This window comes from Amblyomma americanum, chromosome 2, assembly GCF_052857255.1.
Source record: "Amblyomma americanum isolate KBUSLIRL-KWMA chromosome 2, ASM5285725v1, whole genome shotgun sequence".
Lineage (NCBI taxonomy): Eukaryota > Metazoa > Arthropoda > Arachnida > Ixodida > Ixodidae > Amblyomma > Amblyomma americanum.
The window spans coordinates 72,078,563-72,093,742 of NC_135498.1; the positions used below are offsets into that span (position 1 = coordinate 72,078,563).

At 44.2% G+C, this 15,180-nt stretch overlaps 1 protein-coding gene across 1 annotated transcript; it reads left to right on the forward strand.

Moving 5' to 3' along the window:
* The first annotated feature begins 738 nt into the window (after positions 1 to 738).
* Positions 739 to 4,069, forward strand: LOC144121396 (uncharacterized). The gene is made up of 3 exons (XM_077654592.1): positions 739 to 776; positions 2,690 to 3,287; positions 3,967 to 4,069. Coding segments are annotated over exons 1-3 (609 nt in total). The 5' UTR covers positions 739 to 767; the 3' UTR covers positions 3,969 to 4,069.
* Positions 4,070 to 15,180: the final 11,111 nt, after the last annotated feature.

The window sequence follows — 15,180 nt, forward strand, 5'->3', positions numbered from 1 at the left end:
GAAGGCACAGGCCCAAGGTTAGACTCTGCAGCATGAATTTCAATTGTATCAGATTACAAAAAGCCACAGTCATCGCTGCCCGCCCCTTCCTGGATGACTCTTTCCTTGAAGATTGCAAGCGCTGGTGAGCGGAGTAGCACTGGCTTCCTCTGCTCGCAGTGAGGGTTTGTTGCAAGAGTCGAATTTTAAAAGCAGCCCAGATCTCTATCTGCTGTCTTCAGAGAAGCTGCGACTGAGTATTGTGCTGGAAAAGGAACAATCATAAACTGCAGCACTTGAGTACCTTTTTTTTTGTTTCACAAAGCGTATTTTCCATTTTTTGCTCTCGAATTTATTGGAAGCACGTCGCTCCAGGGTCAGATACAGATCCCCACGGATCTCCCGAGGCAAAACAGCTCCTCCCGAAAAAACAATACATACACACACAAAATAAGTGGATGGACTAAGGGAAGAGTGTTTTGGTGAGCGCTGTGCCTTGCTGTACCTGTCCCCTAAGATGTATTCGGAGCAACGCTAGAGCCTTCTGGCCATGCAGAAAATGGACCCCGATGTGACCCTCATTGAACTGCGAAATGAGTTTTGGAGCAGTGTGTCCGCGCCGGCCGTTTCGTCGAAGTGCTTCGAAAGGTTACGCAAGTGAGGTGAGGGGGGGGGGGGGGGGGCTAATTCTTTCTTTCCCCCTGCAGAGCTCGCAGATAAAAGCGCCTCCTGAGTAGGCGCTTGTTAGCAGCAGTCTCACCCACGTGTGGACAGGAGTTAGCGCAACGATGATTGCTGTGAGTATCTAAGACTCTTGCTTCTTTTTCTGACTTCGCTTCAGAGTTATCAAAGCGAAAAGGAGTGGAATTATTGCAATATTAGGGCAAGCAAACCTCCAGCCTCAGATCGGACTTTCTTCTACCTCCAGCACTTCAGCAGAAAAACACGAGAATGTTTTAGGCGTGGCTTCACAGGTGACATGCCATGGAAGACACTGAGAGATGAAATCTGAAAGACTAAAGAAGATCAAAGCGCTGTCCGGTAATAAGTACCGTCCACCTGTTAGCTGTTTGTGTATATGGCAGTGCGCCATCTAACAGCCTAGTAACCCCACCCTCCTGTTTTTAGGGGTTATCTCAGAGATAAATAAAAAATTTCCATACGAGCAGTTAGAGCGTGTTTAGAAACCACGTATTTCAATCGATGAAGTTCCAGACTATTCGCAGTAGCTTCTGCATTTTCTCTCATATCATGCGTAAAATTTTGCGCTGGTGAAATGGTTTCTACAAATCTAGAAGCTTTCTTTCGTCGCGACTAGGCAAGTCGAGTAGAGCATAAGTAAGTAGAAGAAACGTAACCAATCGTTTTTTCATAACCAAGACTCTGCAAATATGGCGCCAGCTTCAGAGTTTATGCTTTCGTCGCATGGAAGCCTAATTTCCGCCTCGTTAGGTTTCAATACTGCTATGCACGATATCGCCTGTCCACCGCCATTTCACAACACAAGAAAAGATTGCAATGAATTTCGCAACAGATTTCAGAAATCTGTAAGCAAGGCAATACAGTTTGTACCACGTGCGCAAGCTGTCAAATTTTTTTATAATAAAATATTTTCAGAATGCAGACCCACGTGAATGACTCCATGGAGTGGCATACGAAAAACAAACCAGCGCCCCATAAAATTGCCGGAATACTGTCACAAATATCTTATGCGCTTGAAATCAGTATTATCTGTTCCAAGACAAAAAAGCATTGCATAGCTTACCGGATTTTTACGTTCCATAATGCCGTAAAAGCGCTTATAGTGATGGTGAACAAAAAGCCAAAGAGAAATTATTGCGCTTTCGCAGGATACCGAGAAAAATGTAGCGAAGATAAAATGTTTCCTGCTTTCCCACTTAAGTGCAAGATTTATGTGACTTACATTTTATCTTGAAGCTTCCTGCATCGAGCCCTTCCAACATTAAGAAAGGCACTCTACTCCAGTAAGCAACTACCTCTAATAAAGTGCAATCACTCTGAATATAACTGATTGCGGATTAGTGAAAAAACAATTGAAACGTGCTTTAGCGAGGTGCGAAAAAATGTTAATCAACGAAGCCGACCGCGTTGCAGCAGCAGGATTCCTGGTTACGCAGCTCTCATGATATAGGACAAGTATTACCATTTTAGATGATAGCCTTGTTTTGGTAAGGTTTTCTTAAGCGTAAAGAAACATGCTACATAGTATACTAAAAGTGTAAGTGTGCTAGTTTTTTGTTTATTTTTTCCCGCGAAACTACAACACCCATATCAGAAACAAAATACAATTTTGTATGCATATGTGCCCTCGTATAACTCCGCTTCAGAGAACATTGAGACATTCAGTATTTGGCAAGCCAATCTGCGAACGGGGAGTCCCTGGGCAATATAGTATCAAGTGGCATAAAAGGGATATACAGTAAAGCTCCTTAAGAAGATGCGATGAACTGCTCGTGGAAAAATGTCAAAAACACAAAACCGTTTTTTTATTGATGTCTTCGGATAGTTTCGGCAGGAAATGGAGATGTGTATCTTAAAGCGGCATAATGCAGCCAGATCAAGTTTCCTGCCGAGGTAACCAGTCACGTAGACAGCACCTTCCTCAAATGATGCCGCATAATTGAACCCTTTCTTCAGACTGAATCCTGCCTGCAAAACATATTGATCTGCTCTTTCCTCTCATACGCAGTTCCGTGCCTGCATTGCCCTGGCCTTGGCCGCCAGCGCTTTCGCTGGTTACACAGGCTATGGCTTGGGCTATGGCCTGGGCTATGGCTACGGATTGGGTTATGGCTTGGGCTATGGCTACGGAGCTTCCTACCTCGCCGCCCCAGCCATCGCTGCCTACCACGCCCCAGCTGTGGCCACCGTTGCCCACGCTGCCCCGGTTGTTGCTGCGGCTCCAGCTGTAGCTACCTACCACGCCCCCGCTGTTGCCACTGTCGCCCACGCTGCCCCAGTTGTCGCTGCTGCGCCAGCCGTAGCTACCTACCATGCTCCAGCAGTCGCCACCTACGCTGCCGCCCCGGCTGTTGCCACATACCACGCTCCAGCTGTGGCTACCACCACCGTCCACCACGCTCCAGCTGTAGCCGCTGTTGCGCACGCTGTTCCAGCTGTTGCTACCGTCGCCCACGCCGCCCCAGTCTACGGCTACGGCATTGGCACCCTTGGCTACGGCGTTGGCCACTACGGCTTCGGATACGGCCTTGGTGCCTACGGTCTCAACTACGGCTATGGCCTCGGCACTCCCTTCAGCTATGCCGCTCTTCTCCGCAGGAAGAAGTGTAAGTAGCCTGTTAGAGTATGAGCTTGGATTCCTTGCAATGCGCCGTGTTCTGCTTGCAGATGCTCAGATCTTCAGGCCATGACATCGGACAAGAAAATTTACTCGATACTCGGTAAATTCTGCCTAAGCAACAAATAACGTGCATTGCTTTTCGGAAAATGAAATCCGTTATAACTGTCTTATTGATGATAGGCCCTAGAAGCACGTCCTTAGAGAAGAAATGAAAAATAAGACGAAATGCAGAGACAAACAGTTGCTGCAGTAGAGAACTCATGTTTCATGTCGACCGTTTGGTTTTCTTACGCGCAATCACATGCCATGGCACAGGGGCGTCCTTTGTATTTAGTCTCCACCGAGATTCTGCAGACGCTGATAAGATTTGATCAGTTATATTCGAAGGAATGGAGTAGCGATATGTTGAAAATGAAATGTAGCTCAAAACATCGTATATCTTTCTCAGCATAATGATAGTGCTGTTAATGAGGAAACTAAACAAAGAGCTTTATTTGTGTTCTTGTCGGTTCGAGTGACACTAGCGCTTCTCTTAAGAAGTATATTTCAAGGAACTAAGAACTGAAACTCAAGCGGCGAATGTCATGTCAATTTTATGTACTAAGTGAAGACAAACAATTTGTACAGCTTTACTAATTCTTCGCTTTGTCGCTTCTTTCTTTCAGAAAATGTTCATCTCTTCTAAATATCACTCCACATGACATCTTATTGAATACCACTTCTATTGAAGTGCATGGGTTCAATAAAACTTGTATAATACAACACTGATCTGTGTCTATGTATTCAATGGCTGAATATGAAAACGCAAATGAGTGAAAGTTTATTTTCTTACGAAATGGCTTACGTTAGTATGAGAAAACCGCGGCAGTTTAATTTTTTTTATTCTGAGGTATATTACTTAAAACACGAGCACAAAGTTTACTGTCAACAAAGGGGAAAACTAGTTCGGGGACTACAATTACAAATGTTTGGAGAAATTCTTATGGCAGGCTTCAGGAGAGGGTATATTAAAGAAGGGCCGAAAATTCAAAAAGTACGAATATCGTTTAGTTCCTTCGAGAATGAAGTCAATGAAGCAACAATGGCGCATTATCAGGTGCCATGAACATCCCTAAAAACAACTTTTCTGCTCTAAATTGATTGAGAGAAATGAAATAATGAATCAAAAATAATTCCACTGATTCTGGCCGCACAACATTTTGAGAATGGAAGAAAAATTGGCAGTAACAGAAGCCTCAAAACTTTAGTGAAAGTGGCATGCAAATTAAGATTTCCGTACCTTTAATGTCTAGGAAATAAAACTTGAAAGCCCAAGGCACCTATTCAAGGGGTGATGGGGGCAGCTAAAGGAGTCGCAACTATATGCAGTGAACTACTGCCTCTTGGCCATCATTAACACGAAGCAATTGCAAACCTCGTAAATGCTAAGGCGTACATGTCATACTGGACATAGGTGAGCCAAAAGACCTTCTGGTGCCCGTACCATGTGGTGCCTTTTCACGCAACAGTGCTAATGGCCCTGTTGTACAGAACGGCATCCGCCTTTCGAGCGAAAAATCACCAGCCTGATGACTGTGGCAGGTGGTGCCCAAAGAGCTGCCTAAGAGGCAGGTGGGCCACCTAGTTCACGCAAGCTTTCAGCATCATGACAACCTGCCCACCGGACAATGAGCAAACTGCCCACCATGGTAGGTGGCAGTTGAATTAATGGTTGGTCCCTCGGAAAGAGCAACCTGGGACGTACAAGGCCCACCGCTGAGAGCACCTGCCATCGCAGGCCAGTGGTGCATCGCTCAACCGCTCCACCACTGCACCAGGAGGGCTATGAGGATTCTTAGGGATCTATGAATGTGTGAAGTCTATAATGACCACTTCTGCATATGTGGGAATTAACTCAATACGATATCACTTCATACCCTTCAGGTGAAGCTTAAGTGGCCCCTCTAATTTTGTATCCTCAGTCATTGCATTTTTTGCTCGGCCAAGCTTCTTTGGGTTCGAAGGTAGCTGGGTGCTATCCGTATCAGTTTTACCGCACATGGACTATCTCCAGCTACAAGAAAACGAGTGTAATGGCTCAAGTAGTTATTCTTCACCGACCTAGCCAATGCTCCACGACCAAATCAACCTTGGCACGCGGAAAGCCGCCGCAAAGATTCTTTGCCAGAAAGAGAAGGAAATTATAACATGGAGGGGCAATTTCTAGGCACCACTGTGATCTGTTACGGGAGTGAAGGCTACGAGTGGAGCTTAAAGGTAAGATAGACATCACTAAAGCAATAATTACAAGGAAAAATGTTATCAGGATTTACATTAAATGAACGTATTTCGGGAATTCTTTATATTGCAAACAGCGAAGCCTTCTAGACAAGGAAATTTCGTTTACGCCGAATAAATCCGAGCTGTGTAGAAATTGGAGAGTGTAAACAATTTACTAGCAGAGAAATACTAATTTAAAGTGTCCCTAATTTACTTACACATTAATTCCTAAGCTTTAGATTTGGTTAAAGGCTCGTATTTTTTTTTAAGCTGAAGAGATTGATATCATATAAATGCTATACATACGTACTACGCGGCCTATTGTGTAAGAAGGGCATATTTTTATTAGATGTATTATATTGGTGCAACTTCAAGTATTTTTACATTGCAGCTTACCAGTTAGTTATCCGCGAATAACTATTAAACTTTTTAACATTGATGTCGGCTTCAAGGTAGTAAAATTCTTGCTGCCCGTTCCTCTTTAATGTGTACATAATTGACTTTGTTAACATCTATACAGATGCGAAATGTAAAATGTAAGCTGATGATGGTAGTATATGCTTTTCATCCTCAGAAACTGACATACTTCAGAAAAAGCCACTACTGCTCTAAAAAGCCTTAACAAATGGTCAGCATGCAGTAAAAGTATGCAAATAATTACAAACAATACAAAAGCCATAATTTAGGCTGAAATTTCAGAAAGTAAACAACTGGATCATCATACTCCATTCCAAGGGCAAAGATATATATATAGTAAGCAGTGCTAAAATACTTGTAATTACGTTTACACAAATTATGCTTCTGGATTCACATACACGAGGATACACAATTAGCTTTGTCTGGCTGTCCGTAGATTGATTAGATGGCGCCTCTATCTCTATATTCATGTATTGATGTTATGTCACTCCTTGTGGCCATCTTGACACTTATGTAACCAGGTATAAAGACTTCTGTCCAGCAAACGACAGAACTGTTCATTGTCATGCAGCATATGCGAAGGTCACGAGGCCATGTCGGGCGTCACGTAGACGTATTTTTCCTCGGGTAGTCAGCACATCTATAACCACAAATAAAAGTATATTTTCTTGTATCATGTACTCCCGTTCTGCTGAAATAAAAGTCTTCTTCATCTTCTAATCTGTTTTAGGCAAGTTATCTCTGGTTGTGTTCAAGGCATGAGACAGCTATATTCCCTGTTAACATAAAGCTCCTTGATTGCAATAGGCTTTTGGCTCTTCATTATATCATATTTTCTGTTGGTGTGGGGCACAACGACATGTACGTGTCTTGAATGAATACGTATACTGCAAAATTCTTTGTTTGAGCACTGTTTAATATACCATATAATATTCATTCTTTATACTTATTTTTCAAATGAAAAAACACGTGTGTTTAAACTGTACAATTATAAGCTAATTTTGGCCTTCAAGTGGCAAGTAAATGCAAATTTCAAGTTCCTTCATTAATTATTGGACCTCGATAATACACACAAATTCATACGCCACTCGTTGCACTGAAAAAAATGTGGGTGGTCTCTGCTAGGGCAAATTATTCAGCTAAAAAATATTACACTAACTATCAACACTTGTAAATTCATTCCACAAATCAGACATTGATTTACAAAAACTTCTAAGCGAACACTGCGCGAACATTTCATCAATCCTTACTTACTAAATAAGCGAAGAGAGTAATGTTTTTTTTCTTTTTCTATATTACATCAGAGAATATTTCTTGTCGAAGTGCATTATTCTCTATATTTTGCATTGTCAACATTTTGCGTTGTCAGCATTTTCTCTTTTGATAATTTTGTTAATTGACCACTCTGTATTTTAATCATTTTGCATTCCGAACATCTCGCACTGCCGCTGCCTGTTTTGTAAGGAAGGTTGTCGGCTTCAGTCAATTGGCTCTCTCTCAAGCAATATTTGCTTGCAGTCTCTCTCATTCAGTGAACGCTGTGACGCTCTCTTTCTCTATTTTCTCTCGTCCCGTTTGTAAGAGCTGCTTTGTCGTTTCGTTCAACATGAACAAACCAGCCCGCCTTAGCCCTCTGATTGAATTCTTGCATGAATGATGAAAATTAAGGAGTTCTTAATTTATTGAGAGGGCACTGTTAGATTGCTGAATATGTTCAGAAACAGTGATTCATTTTTTTTTGTAGCAATGTACCTCGGCGAGCAAAACAAATTAGCACAATTGGCCGATGACAGGCATGCGGAAAAAAATAAAGGATTATCTGTGGTGCAATGTCAGTCAGTGGCCGTGATTGGTTTGAAGGCATAATTTTTGCAGCGTTTCACGCTGCGTGCCCCTGTTATATCTGATTATAACAATGGCGAAGGTTTAAAAAAATTCTCAGCTACTTCTCTGAACTTGTCTAGATGTAAACAAAAAATAGAACCGGTAGGGCCTGTGCAATCTAGAGTATAAAACGGTGTAGAACCTACCGCTTATCTCATATTCGCTATCCCCGACGAAACAGTATCCCGAAGAGCGATGTTCTTGAGGGCGCCCTTCATTTTGACTTTGGGCTTTATGTTATGGCACCATATATCCAGCTATGCACAGGCTCAAAAGAAACGGTCTTCATAACTACCTCCAGAATCTATGCGCCTGCGTAACGAGGCGGAGAAGCGTTTCCGGCCATTTTCACTTCTGTACGGAAGTAATGAGCATGTGTTAAAGGAGTGGACGTGTGTTTGGGTACCAGATACATACGTCGTGCAAGGGTAACAGCCATACTTAGGATCAACCAGAAGAACGTGGTCTAAGGAAAATTTGTCAGAAATGTGTGGGGTGGAATAACTGTCTCACTCATATTTAATTACTCGGGGCGATGAATTTCCGGGACATTAAAGCTTTCAGGATTTAGCGTACAGAAACAAGCACCGGATTTACGTGCGCTCCAGAACAGTGACTCACTCGCTGCTACATCTTCTGCTGCAAAGAGCATGGCCAGCGTTGCCCTCCTCCCCCTTATTAAGTCTTCGTCTGTTGATGCAAGGTTATGCGACGCAGCACAGCAGTTTTGAATGCGGATCGTTTTCCCGTAACACAAACCTTCCGACCGGGATAAAAAGTATCGCTTTAATCTGCGCTGCCCCTACACTAGCCCAATGCAGAAATGGATGCGCACTAACTCTTGTTTTCTCGCCACAAAAAATGGTTTTTGAGCAAACGTACTTTTATTCATGCCTCTGTTTTCATCTGTCAGACCAGACAGCGATTAACTGCATGCGACAACTCAAATATCACGCTTGTCTTCTGTTGTCAAAAATCTCTCCTGGCGCTTCCTTGGGCGTTCGCGTTGTCGTTCATATTCAATAGTTGATCTCACCTGTGGCCCACGAAGGTGGCTACGTTCTCAGTGATCAGCAGTGGCACTTCTGAGGGCTCTGTCGATGTCGACGCCGTTGTGTCAAGTCATAGCAGCACAGTGAGCGAGTGAGATTTTCAGAAACGGGTCGAAATGTTTGGTCCATGCAACTTCTTTACAATAATGTGCGAAAGGAGATGAAAAGCACCTTCAAAATAGCCGCTCTTTCCTCCTCTCCCATCATTGCTGTTCAAATGGTAAAACAATCGTTCTTTGAACAGGCACCAGTTGGCGCCACCGGCATCACCTATGCGAAAGCTGCTTTCTTTTGGTCTTTGACGCTACTGTCGGAGCGGATTTCTAAGTAATTCTGATCGAATCTCGAAACTAACTCATCCAAACCTCGAATTGAAGCAGAAGTATTGTCGTATTCCATCTCTGCGTCATGTACAAGCATGAATGAAACAGTAGTTTTCCAGAGACATTCATTTTACGATGTACGCTTAGCGCGGCAAACCAGTAGACCGGCGGTTGGAAACCGGACGGACAGAGCTAGTGGACAAAGAGAAGGGCAAATGTAGCTGTTAAAGGCGTTTGTGTATGAAAATGCTTTACAGTGCTTCCACGACAGCAGCCTCCGAGCATTTCTCGGGTTACGAGCGTTCCCGCTTAACGAACTGGCAGGCACCGTCGACCTGGAGGATCAAGCCGACACGGCCCGTTAGAGAGCTCCGGAAAATAGAGCACTGCCAGATGCGCGCGCGTCTCTCAGAGTCCAAAATATTATCACGGAATTGTCTTGTCCTAATTGGTTGTCGATGATATTTTTTGGTTGTTCAATGAAAGAATGGCCTGAATTTAAATAATAACAGATTGCAAGATACCGATAACAGCCGCATCAAGAAGGCCCTTTCCCGGATAAAATTTTTTCCTTAAAGACAGCAAGCACTGGTAGCGGGGTAGCATTGGCGCTCGTTGCCCGCAGCGATAGTTCATTAACGAGTCAAATTTTTTAAAAGCTGCCCAGATCCAGATCCGGAGCTTTAAGAGAAGCTGCAATGCAGTATCCTACAGGAAAAAGAAAGATTCAAAGTTAAAGCTGATCAGCACCTTTACTTTCTTTCTCTCTTTCTTCCTTTCTTTCTTTCATTCCTTCCTTCTTTCTTTCTTTCTTTCTTTCTTTCTTTCCATCTTTATTTCTTTCCATCTTTCTTTATTTCTCTCTTTCTATCCTTCTGTCTTCCTTTCCTTCTTTCCTTCTTTCTTTCGGTCTTTCATTCCTTCTTCCTGCTGCAATCACGCCGCGCCTCTCCCCATTAGATCGTACCAATCTTGTCCTGGCAAGATATATTGTTTGCCCCCATGCACTTTTCGAGTGATCCCGCATGATTACTTCTTTGGCTGTAAAGTTAAGTTCTCTTCGGTTTCACATTATACTAAAGATTCCCGTGGGGAGGGGCACCCTAATAAGCCTTTCGGCGATTTTTTTGGGAGGTCTTGCTCGTTTGGGCGAGGTCTATTCTGCCGATCAAAAGAGGGACTATTACATATACCTATATGATCAAATTGTGGCTTATAGACAACACTAGTAGTTTAATGCTGTTATTACGTTAATGCCTTGGTATGTGCACATGCAGATGGTACACAAATTTGGAGGCGACACTCAAACTCCGCCTTGAGGGTATGACGCACACGCTAGCGTAATGGGTTATGGATTCCATACCTAGACCAACTTGCTACTCTTTTTATTTACTAATAATTCCTGGATTTTTTTGCTCACGGCCAACGTCTTCGATGTCGCGTGAACCTGATGCTGCTGATGCTATATACGGTGAAACAGACTTGGAGCGGCAAACCGCGTAGAAGCGCTGCCAAGGCGACTTGCCGAAACGCGCGGGACTCAAGCTGCAGTCGTAGTTCCTTAGCACATCGTTCTCGACAAACCCGATGCCACGAAAGCCAACACAGCCTCCGCGCCGACCGGATGGGCAGCAAGCCTCAAGCTTCGTGGTGAACGTGCCTTGGGTTTGCGCTGCGTTGTTCGCCGCTCACCGCGTAATTCCTGCGTCCCCGCACGGCCCCACTGCGCCCGACGAGACGAGCGGGAGGCGCTAGTGTTCCTGTATATGCGGAAGCCTCAAGCTTCGTGGTGAACGTGCCTTAGGTTTGCGCTGCGTTGTTCGCCGCTCACCACGTAATTCCTGCGTCCCCGCACGGCCCCACTGCGCACGACGAGACGAGCGGGAGGAGGCGCTAGTGTTCCTGTATATGCGGAAGCATATACAGGAACACTAGGAGGCGCTGGCGTCGCATGCTATCTGTTAAGGCACTGATGTACATCGCGAAGAGGAGGAGGAGGGAGTGGTCTTAGTGTGCGCCGCCTGATGGGGCTACGTGCGCACCAAGCGAAGAGGAAAAGTAGCGGAAACGTAATTTGCTACCCGCTTGACTGCGACTTCTGTAATTTCCATGCTCGTGATTACTAGTATACACAACAATACATGTGCCTACAGAACCCTTCTAAGACAACACCGTATTCACTAGACACCCCTTTGGCGTGGCAGAGTGGTTAGCGTGTTCGTCTCGCACTCCGGAGGCCCTGTTTCGATTCCCCAACTCAACCAATTTCCGACTCGGTTTTATTTATTAATGCTTCCGAGATTTTTCGCTCACGGCCAACATCGCCGACGCTGAATACGACACCTGCTTTTCTGCGACACGGGGCCATTCACGCTATCTTGTTGAAAGAGTCCCTTGTAAGCCTTCACGGCAGTCGACTGTTATGGCCACGGACCGAGGTTCTTGTCCTATGTGCAAGGGCAAGGATCAAGGAGGTCAAGAGCAAAACGCAGCTTACGTCTTCCATTTACAAAGACAGGACACTCACACAGGAGATGACCGATTGTCTCTTCGCAGACACAACGTTAAAAAGAAGGGTTGTCGGCCATCCCGATCCGGAAAGCATATTCTTTGTGAATGCAACGCCGAGCCGCAGAAGGCGCAGCAATGTCGCTTCGCGATGAGCTATGTCACAAGGAAGACGGAGGCGCTGTCCGGGGTCCAATGCCCTGAAGCGACGGGTGCACAGCTCTTTCGTGTTCTACGCTGAAAGTGTGAGCTCAAGCGCTAAAGAACGAAGCCCACACGCTGCGTCAGCTCTCGTTACAGGGACATTGAGAGGGATCCCGTCGTTGTGGGCAGAACGGGCAGCCTCGTCTGCCTGGCGATTTCCTTTAATACCGCAGTGCCCTGGCAGCCACTGGAAAATCATGTCATGTCATTTTAATATGGCGTCGTGGTACAGCTTGCGGATTTCGCCAACGAGTTATTCTTGCGATCCGCGGCCTAGTGCACCGTTATGGCTGATGTCTTTGTAAGATGTTTCAAGCCAGATGCAATTCTAGGAAGGAGAGAATTATTTTTGTGAAAAACTGTATTACCCGATTATGACGTTCTTTGAGGCACACCCAGAAGAAAAAGGTATGATGCTAGCAAAATCGAATTTGCAACATCCGCGAATTACTTCAAGAATCTTAGACGCAGCAAGTGACTTCTTTGAGCTTATTGCAGTTAATCTGCTCTAGCTAGAAATGCGCGTACTGATTTTTCAGATGGCATTTTATACGGCGCAAACAGCCTTTTTATGCACATTTTAACTGTTGTTCCAGAATTTTTTGTGATGTACTTAAAAGTGATGGCAGAATACTAAAGAATTAGAGATACGATGGCTACTTGCTCTGCATGTACCGAAAACAAGGAACGGTGGGCTCGGTCGCGCCTACCACTGCGTCCATCAATTTCTACATAGAACAGCGAAGAGAACTAAATCGCATGTCCATTTCACACGGATTATCCTAGAGAGCAATATCTTTGACACTAGCAGGAAGACATTCAGAAAGCAAGAAATTCGAAATAATTGCTAGCCTGGCCAATGGAAAGCCGAGCTATAGAACTGCCTTGTCTCTATGTGAAATGAAAATACAGGAAGCCAACAGTAATGGAAACAAAGTAAACTATAAAGAGTGTTCGAATCCTTTTTATTTCTTTCATTATGTTATTGATAAATAGGAACCGAATACTGCAATTACAGTATGGCTCAACAGATAACTGATAAGAAAGCAAAAAATACCAACCACAATCCGCCGGCTGGATCTGAAACCACACCACCGAATTTCGCGTACGAAGCTCTAACAACGGATCTACGAAGTTGGCTGTCCATTCATCTACTTTCGGGGTAGCTAGCTCTGCGTGCAACGTGGCCTTCGGAGCGTGCATCAGCGCCACCGTTGATAACAGCGACGGACGTAGTACGTCCTGTACTGCAGCGAGAGCCATGTTGGACGTGATCGAACTGTGTGGACACCCACCATGCGAAAAGGTTTATACTATTTATTGCATATCAATATCAATAAACATGACAAGTAAAAAAACAAAAAATTACAACATTCTCGCATTCTCTATTTTGTTCCCAAGTCCCTTGCCTTCCTTCCTTTACTGGTGATAATAAGACCCCCAATTCCGCACCGTTTTTAGCTGAATAGCCAACGAGCGCCTCGGTTGTGGCACCCTTGATCCTATAGACAGCATAAGAGAGTTGTCGCACCGCGTCCGCCTTCACAGTTCTATCACATTCCACGTAACAGTCACAGTAATACAAGACGTACTACGTCCGCCGGTGTGGACGATGGTGGTGTTGATGAACACTCTCATGGTTACGTCACACGAAACATAAATACTCCCGAATGTAGAACGTTGGACAGCAGCTGCAGTATATCATGAGGTAGTGCACAGTGTGCGAAAATCGGTGGTTTTGTGTGTGATCCCTCGGCAGCAAGTGGTTATCTTTTCTTCTCCATTGTACAGAATTATCTTTAAGCCGTAAAGTAATTACACCATTAAATTCTCACTGATGAAAAATACATCTAAAAAATTATAAACACTTCCCGTCACCACGGTGACTCAGTGGTTATGCGGCTCGGCTGTTGACTCGAAAGACGCCGGTTCGATCCCGGCCACGGCGGTAAAATTTCGATTGAGGCGAAATGCTAGAGGTCCGTTTACTGCGCGATATCAGTGCATGTTAAAGAACCGCAGGTGGTCGAAATTTGCGGAGCCCTCCAATACGGCGTCCCTCATAGCCTGAATTGCTATCGGATGTTAAGCCACCATAAACCCAACATTTTCCTGCGCTTTAATTGGTTTCGGTGACTGCTGGCTTCCGTTTTTGTACATCATAACGAGGCCCTCATTTCCCTTCTGTTATCTGTACTATAGCTCGTCATGGATGAAAACGATGCCGTGTTTAGTATGGGCACAGCGCTTGTCATGCAGATATGTTCTCAGATATTCTTTCGATGCAAACGGTGGCCAGGAAATTTTGTTTTTTACAACACTGGGTTTCATACTATTCTTCAAGGGGCGTTTCAATGTCTCGAGCACTGTCTGGGTTTTGGGCAGTCTTTCATGTTTTCAAAATTCTGCTATTGTAAAATTTTACTGCGATCTGCTGAAGCTGATGTTACTATATTTACTGAGCGACATGCAAGTATGTTATCAAAGCATTCTGCAATGCTCATTAATTCATGTTTTGTAATCATTAACATGAAGGCATTGATTTGCTAATTTGTTTGGCGTTTTGCCACTCTCCCCTCACCTCCCGTTCAGAAGCACTGCTTCTTAAAGATTTGGACATTCACTCACAAACTGCTTTCACAATCAAAGTGTCTTGAAACGAGCGGTCGCCGTGTAGGGCATAATAAATTCACTCGCTTTAAAAAAAGCAGCAGTACGGTGGGACCTGACGCTCACATCAAGACACGCATCCTGCGCTGCGAAAAATACATCACATCCAAGCAAGATATTCGTATGCGCGTGCAATAAAGTATGTGCATTGCATGAATTCAGCACTATACGGTGGCTCAGAATTTATTATTGCTCTATTTTCTGTCTCTGTACGTAGGCCACAAAATTACAGAAAATATGCATGCGAGATTTCATTCGGACATAAAATTAATAATACCAACACCTTCAATGCGTCAGTCGATGCGGTCTCTATTATTGCCTGTAAAGAGTGCGAGAACGCTGGGGACATTGCTGCTTGGTTTGTGCTGTTCATTTTATGCGTCCTAGGTTAACACCTTTCAAATTTGGTTCCGCGGCTTCATAAAAACCTTCTATAAACTAAACATTTTATGCTCTTATTTCCCGTCTTGGTGTAGCAAAGTGCTCTTTCCTTTTTTCTCGCTAGGTACAATATTTCTTCTGCTAATTTGTTGTAATCAAACGTTTCTTTTTCTCTCTCTCC